General features: G+C 40.9%; 1 protein-coding gene across 6 annotated transcripts in view; it reads left to right on the plus strand.

The window, feature by feature from the left end:
- Positions 1 to 7,843, plus strand: part of RGS12 (regulator of G protein signaling 12) — a 169,798-nt gene extending 161,955 nt beyond the window's left edge. For 4 of the 6 annotated variants that reach the window (XM_075930829.2, XM_014576072.4, XM_075930830.2 and 1 more), the window contains one exon: positions 5,781 to 7,843. In XM_075930829.2, coding sequence (XP_075786944.1) covers positions 5,781 to 6,139 — 359 coding nt within the window. In that variant the 3' untranslated portion in view covers positions 6,140 to 7,843. The remainder of the gene's footprint in view (positions 1 to 5,780) is intronic. The other 2 variants (XM_014576076.4, XM_014576078.4) reach the window with 1 other exon arrangement.
- Positions 7,844 to 8,057: the final 214 nt, after the last annotated feature.

Below are 8,057 nucleotides of genomic sequence, written 5' to 3' on the forward strand. Positions count from 1 at the left end.
TAATTAAATGGGAGAGCTTTACATAATTAAATTGAAGCAGTCCTATAAAAACAATCTTAAATTTTAAAAAATGTCATCTCAAAAATCCCAAGGCACTTAATAATATAATGTGCAAACTATAGATCAGTCTGGGGATCATTTCATCATCGCTGAAAGTCAACCATCTCTGGGATGTTTAACAGCTTATAGTCCTATTCCCCAACAATGTTGCACTGTTTCCAGATGAAACTGTAGAAATGATTTGAGGCATACAGGATTTAATGACCAAAATCAGAATTTAGCTAGGACATAAAGGTCAATCTCACTAAGATTAAGATGAGTACCATGATATAATGATTGCAGTAGAAGATTTTCTGTTTTAAGTCACAGTTGAAATATTCCTCTAGCAGCATATTGGTTCAGTACGGACTCAGACTAGAAGGCTGTCTATTAAATCATCAGTATTAATGGCTGCATCTTTAAGCTACCATTTTTCTTACCACAAAGGATTGGATTTGGGTGCCAATCAAATTAACTAAGTAATTAATTACAGGAATTGTGTCACATATTTATGTGTTCCTTCTGCTCATAGGACTTGCAGTTAAACAATGTAAAACATTTTGGAGCAGATCATCAGCTAATGTAAAACAGCACAACAGGTTGTAGTAAATGGCATTACTCTCATTTACACTAGCTGAGCATCTGATCCTCCCTCCCTGTCTTCAGAGATGGAATGCACTAATTCCCAGGCCTGCCTGGTGTCAGAGTCAGCAAGGTACTTGAAATTTTGCTCTCTTTTACTATACAGGCAGTCCCTGGGTTACGTACAAGATAGGGACTATAGGTTTGTTCTTAAGTTGAATTTGTATGTAAGTCGGAACTGGCTCCAGATTCAGCTGCTGCCACTGAAACTGACCAGGGGCTGACTACAGGAAGCTGGAGGCAGAGTTGCTCTGCCCCCCGCTTCATGGAATCAGCCTGATCAGTTTCAACAGCTGCTGAATCTGGAGCGTGGGACAGAACAGCTGGGGCGCTGCCCGGTAGGTTCCCACAGGACCAACCCGGCAGCACCCCAGCTGCTCTACCCGAGGCATCCCGCAACAAAAGCCTGGTCTGCTGGGGGGGTCCCGCTGCCTGGGCGGCTTTGCTCCCGGGCAAACGAGCAAAGCCGCCCAGGTGGTGGCTTTGCTCGGGTGTCCCTGGTCTGCTGGGGGGGGTCCAGCGGCTTTGCTGGACCCCCCCAGCAGACCAGGGAGACTGGGAGAAGCTTTTCTCGCCCTGGAGGACACGGGTGGCGACCCGCCGCCCGTGAGCTCCGGGGCGAGAAAAGCCCCGTTCGTAAGTCGGATAAGTGGGCTCCGCGTAAGTCGGGGACTGCCTGTATAGCATTTGAGGAAGTTGTGACTATGCCAACAAACCCTAAAATATTTTAATTAGGATTATGCTTCCTCAAACTGTGAAATCATGAGCCTTATGCCATGTGTTTGGTGGGTAGAATGACCAAATTATGTTCAGTTACCTTGTACATGTCTGCACTTTGGTCAAATATTTCATCAGCATTTAAAAAAAAAAAACAACGACCCTACCTTAGAAATCCAAATACCTTGTTTAGATTTGATTCTCAGTTCCAGGTATGGTTCATATAAAAGAACAAAAAATCCACTGAAATAATGTGCACTCCGCACATATGCAAATACTTTTTCATGGGAAGATTTTTTAAAAGCATGAGTGAATAGTAACAGTACACAAACTCTGAACCCTGGTCTACACTAGGACTTTATTTTGAAATAAACCCATGAAGATTGAATTTATAAGTAGAGTGTCCATACTACCATGCTCATTATTTCAGAATAACGAGCCTCAGAATTCAAATCTATATGCCTGCTTTTTATCAGGAGTAAAATACTTATTTCGAAATAATGGTAGTATGAACGCACCAGTGATGCTATTTAGAAATAATTACTCCCCAGAGTAATTTGAACTAATTATTCTCTAGTGCTTTCTGGGGCTATGAAGTCTGAGGTAGTGCATCCACGTTAAGTGAGCCTGCCTCGGACTAATTTTGAGGCTTCCCCATAGTATGGACATGCTAGTTTGAATTTGTTAAATCAGGAGTTAAGTCAAATTTACTAATTTTGAAATAGCTTTATAATGTAGACATGGTGGCATTCTCTGCCCGCACTCTGTGGGGGCTGGCCTGAGCCACACTCCTCTGAATGCGAGGTATGTGACACCAATATTTAAAAAGGGTTCTAGAGGCGATCCTGGCAATTACAGACCGGTAAGTCTAACTTCAGTACCGGGCAAATTAGTTGAAACAATAGTAAAGAATAAAATTGTGAGGCATGTAGAAGAACATAATTTGTTGGACGAAAGTCAACATGGTTTCTGTAAAGGGAAATCATGTCTTACTAATCTATTAGAGTTCTTTGAAGGGGTTAGCAAACATGCAGACAAGGGGGATCCAGTAGATATAGTATACTTAGATTTTCAGAAAGCCTTTGACAAGGTGCCTCACAAAAGGCTCTTGTGTAAATTACATGGCCATGGGATAAGAAGGAAGGTCCTTTCTTGGATTGAGAACTGGTTAAAAGATAGGAAACAAAGGGTAGGAATAAATGATAAATTTTCAGAATAGAGAGGGGTAACTAGTGGTGTCCCCCAAGAGTGAGTCCTGGGACCAATCCTTTTCAACTTATTCATAAATGATCTGGAGAAAAGGGTAAGCAATGAGGTGGTAAAGTTTGCGGATGATACCAAACTGTTTAGGATAGTCAAGACAGAAGCAGACTGTGAGGGACTCCAAAAAGATCTCAGCAAACTGAGTGATTGGGCAACAAAACGGCAAATGAAATTTAATGTGGATAAGTGTAAAGTAATGCACATCGGGAAAAATAACCCCAATTATAGGTACAGTATGATGGGGGCTAATTTGGCTACGACAAATCAGGAAAGCGATCTTGGAGTAATAGTGGACAGTTCTCTGAAAACTTCCACACAGTGTGCAGTGGCGGTCAAAAAGGCAAATAGGATGCTAGGAACTATTAAGAAAGGGATAGAAAATAAGACACAAAATATCTTACTGCCCCTGTATAAAACTATGGTATGCCCACATCTTGAATACTGTGTACAGACGTGAAGTATCAGAGGGGTAGCCGTGTTAGTCTGAATCAGCAAAAGTGGAGAGGAGTCCTGTGACACCTTATAGACTAACTGAAGTACAGATTTGGTCTCCTCACCTCAAAAAAGATATTTTGGCCTTGGAAAGGGCTCAGAAAAGGGCAACTAAAATGATTAGGGGTTTGGAACGGCTCCCATATGAGGAGAGGTTAAAGCGACTGGGACTCTTCAGTTTAGAAAAGAGGAGACTGAGGGGGGGATATAATAGAGGTATATAAAATCATGACTGGTGTGGAGAGGGTGGATAAAGAAAAGTTATTTATTAGTTCCCATAATAGAAGAACTAGAGGACACCAAATTAAATTAATGGGTAGCAGGTTTAAAACTAATAAAAGAAAGTTCTTCTTCACACAGCGTGTAGTCAACCTGTGGTACTCCTTGCCAGAGGAGGCTGTGAAGACTAGGACTATAACAGAGCTTAAATAGAAGCTAGATAATTTCATGGAGGTTAGGTCCATAAAAGGCTATTAGCCAAGGGATAGAAGTGGTGTCCCTGGCCTCTGTTTGTCGGAGGCTGGAGAGGGATGGCAGGAGACAAATCGCTTGATCATTGTCTTCAGTCCACCCTCTCCGGGGCACCTGGTGCTGGCCACTGTCGGCAGACAGGATACTGGGCTAGATGGACCTTTGGTTTGACCCAGAACAGCCATTCTTATGTTCTCCCCCACAACTGTTGGGGGGTCAGTTTGGTGACCTCTGATCTAGGCAGTTATTTCATAGTTGTACAATTTGTAGATTGTACAATTAATTTTTTCTATATGTAGTACTTTACACTTATCTTTATTGAATTTCATCTTGCTTATTTCAGATGAATTCTTCTGTTTATCAAAGTCATTTTGAATTCTAATCCTGTGCTCCAAAGTGCTTACTCTCACCCCCAGCTTGGTGTCATCTGCAGATGTTATAAGAACACTCTCTACGCCACTATCCAAGTTATTAATGAAAATATTAAATAGCCGTGGACTCAGGATAGACACTTGCAAAATCCCACTAGCTATTTCCTCCCAGTTTGAAAGCAATTACTCTTTGAGTGTGTTTTTCAACCAGTTGTGCACTTTCTTTACAACTATTTCTTCTAAATCACATTTTCCTACTTTGCTTAGAAGTATGCCAGGTGATTCTGTGTCAAAAGATTTAAGAAAATCAAGCTATACAACAGATATTGCTTTCCTACCATTCACTAGGCTATTATCCATATTAAAGAACTTTTGATTTTCAGAGCATTAAAGATCTCTTGATATTGCCATATTGGTGTCTTTCTTAGAATTTTTTCTCATCTTTCCTTTACATCGGGATAGTTGATTGTTTTTAAGAAAACTACCAGCTCTCCTAAACAACTTTTTCTCTGAGATGTTTTTCCTATGGGATCTTACATTCCAGTTCTCTAGTTTGTTAAAGTTTGCTTTTTTGACATTTATTCTCCTTATTCTGATTCTGTCAATCCTTTCTTTCCTTAGAATAATGAAATCTATCATTTCATGGTCACTTTCATCCAAGTTCTCTTTCACATTCAAAATCACATGTAAAATGACGGCCCTCTTCCTTCAGCTTCTGAAATGAAATATTGATCCCAAGGTGTTTGAAGATTTTGTGGTTTGCATTATTATTTCCAATAGATGTGTGGGTAGTTACAGTTCTCATTTTGGCCAAATCATGTTTATTATATAGTTAAAACATGTTAACATGTTTGCTAACATGACTTTACAAGTATATGCATACCTTTGAAAATCTCAGCATGAGTGCTGAGCCCAAAGTACAGTACTGATTTTGGGTATTGCACAATATGAGAAAGCATGGATAGAGAAGGCTTGGGATAGAGAAGCACCAGGGATATAATAAGATTGCATGGTTAATTCCAGATAAAGGACCCAAGTTGTAATCATTCCTCTGAATTCTGGATGTTGTTCTCAGTAGCGCCTTTAAACTTTTAGTTTAAGAAAGCAAACACAATGAAGAATTGTCTAGCTTTATTCAAACAGTTAAGGTGTGTTCTCCCTCATTCAGCTAAATTAATTCTCATCCTACTGTACGCTGCACTGGGTTTTACACTGAAATCTAACTGTCCATAATTGGCATCTTTCATCTTAATAAAGTGAATTGCAACTTCTGAGGACAGATGAAATCTCTATCTGAGTAAAAATAATATCTTAGCAAGGTGATTAAATGAGGAAATGTCCTCCCATTTTGTTCCATTATTTTTTCCTCCTCTGGCTGATGCTGGAAATGTTGTATCCTTTCTCTTTTGGGTTTGCCCCTAGTCATGTGAAAAATTTTGGGGAGTCAATATAGATTCATCCTGAATAATTAAGGCATCATTTGCTCTATGCTCATTTTTGTATACACTGGATAATGCTATTCTAGATTAGAAAGATTCAAACTAAATTATGACAAAATTCACCTATGGGACACACAGAAGGTACCAAACTTTGGCATTTCCCCCCCCCTTATTGATAAATACGTGAATCTTTCTAGTGGAATAGCAGAATAACCTGGTTGACTACTTGCCATGAGGACATGAGAGAAGAATTTGCCCAATGTAATTTAAAGACTGTAAGACTGAGAACTGGTTACAATAAATCAGAAGATACATAATTTGTTTTATTATTATTATTCTTTGTTAGGTATGAACCACAGAAAGAAAAAAGATTCACCAGGGGCTTCGGGAAACTTCTCTGAGCAAAGCACTCACAAAACAAAGACCAACAGAAGCCTTAATCCTCCTGGGGGTAGGGATTATCATCCCACATTTGTAAACAGAATAATTGATGTGGATGGAGTTAAACTGGAAGACAGTGGCACACGTTCCTGTGATGATTCAGAAGGGAACCTCAGCTTCGATGGCTATATTTCTGAACTGAGATCTTGCCAGGGAAGGATGCGGACAGGAGTTTATAGGACATCAGACCTTCCCTCTATGATTACTGTCAAAAGTGAGAAAAACAAGAGTGCTGAGGATCAATACAAAGCTACTTTTGTTTAAATCTCTATTTTTAATTAAGGGCTTCAGTATTTTTGCCTGGCATTTTTAGCCCTAGAGCTATGCATTTTGGGCATGTTCCTGCAAGTTACTAAGGATATGTCTACACTTGCAGGAACAATAATTGATGTTGTGGTGATCAATCAACCAGAGGTTGATTTAGCAGGTCTAGTGAAGAGCCACTAAATTGACTGCAGATCACACTCCTGTTAATTCTGGTATTCCACCAGAACAAGAAGTATAAGATAAGTCAATGGGAAAGTTTTTTCCTGTTGATCCATTGCAGGTCCATGCCACAATAAATTGACCTAAGCTACATCAACTCCAACTACATTATTCATGTGGCTGGAGTTATATAACTTAAATTACACAACTTTCCCACATAGTGTAGACCAGTCCTAGGTGCTTTTGATTCCTGTGGGTTTCAATGTGTATTGAAAATAGGCAGCACCTCCCTAAATCAACCTTTGTTATTAGTTGGAAAGTAGGTATTTTGTAATTAACAAAAATGTTGAGATATTGTTCTGTCACCTAATCGACTTTCAAATGTTGTTTTCCAAGTTATGATTCCTGTTAATACTTTGATCAAATTGGTGAGATTATAATTCTGATGGCATAAAATCACCCTTTACTGTCTTTGAGAAACACAAAGTAATTTAAAGTCCCTCCCAGGTTTTTACAAAAGATGGTTTTGGTTTTTCATCTTAATTTTCTAATGTTCTTTCCACGGTATTCATTGGTGCTGCTAGACTTGTATATTGGATATGAAGTGTACTATTACTTATTATTTGGACAGCAGCAAGACTTTGTATGGCAAATATTCCTGTCTATTGATAGAATTTGAGAAGTGAAATGAGGAGTAACGGTAGTTCGAACTAGGAAGCCCAGTTCAAACTACCTAGTTCGTGCCCCGTGTAGCCGCGCTGCACGGGGTTCGAACCAGCGGGGTTTTAAAAATGGCGGCTCCCCGCTTATGCAAATGAAGCCCTGGAAATTCAAATCCCGGGCTTCATTTGCAAGTGCGGTATGCCTACATTACCCTCCTAGTTCGAACTACCGTATTTGCAATGTCAAACAGGTTTGCAGATTCTTAAGATTATGCAACAGTAATATAAAACCTTCCCAATTTTAAAAAATTATGGGCAGAGTTCCATTAACTTCAGTGGAGTGTCACCTTTTCACAAAAATAGAGAGTTTGGCCTTAAATTTGGGAAACACGTTTACTAACATTAGACCCAGCTCAGTCAATTGTATTCTTTAGATTGTTTAGATTGTTTACTTTTTTTTAAATATAGTTGGTGGTGAATGAATATATATCATTCATGAAAAACAGCTGCTCCAAAATTAAAATTGGACTCAGAATCACACTAAGATTGTTCTGATGCTGCACAATAGGGTGATTGAAATGCTCAGGGTATTCGTAAGGCGATACAGAGACTTTCAGCTCTAGATTAGTGACTTGAATCTGACTTGTGCCAGTGTTTGTGGAAAGCTATCACTGGACTATAAATCAAGTACCATATTTTCCGGCGTATAGGGCGACTGGGCGTATAAGACGACCCCCTATCTTTTTAATTAAAAGATAGGGTTTCATCTTATACCCCAGCGCCCCTCCGCCTCCTTTGCTCCCGGTGTCCCTGGTCTGCTGGAGATGGTCCCCAGCAGACCAGAGGCACTGGGAGCAAAGCCGCCAGGAGCGCCTGGGCTGCCCCCCCCCCCCCCGCCGCCGGAGCCCCTCCGCGGCTTTGAAAGCCTCGGGGGAAGCCGGCGGGGGGGCATCCCAGGCGCGCATGGGCTGCCCCCCCCCGCCGGAGCCCCTCCGCGGCTTTGAAAGCCTCGGGGGAAGCCAGCGGGGGGGCAGCCCATGCGCGCCTGGGATGCCCCCCCGCCGGCTTCCCCCGAGGCTTTCAAAGCCGCGGAG

The sequence above is a fragment of the Pelodiscus sinensis genome, chromosome 4 (assembly GCF_052426305.1).
Source record: "Pelodiscus sinensis isolate ZL-2025 chromosome 4, ASM5242630v1, whole genome shotgun sequence".
NCBI lineage: Eukaryota > Metazoa > Chordata > Testudines > Trionychidae > Pelodiscus > Pelodiscus sinensis.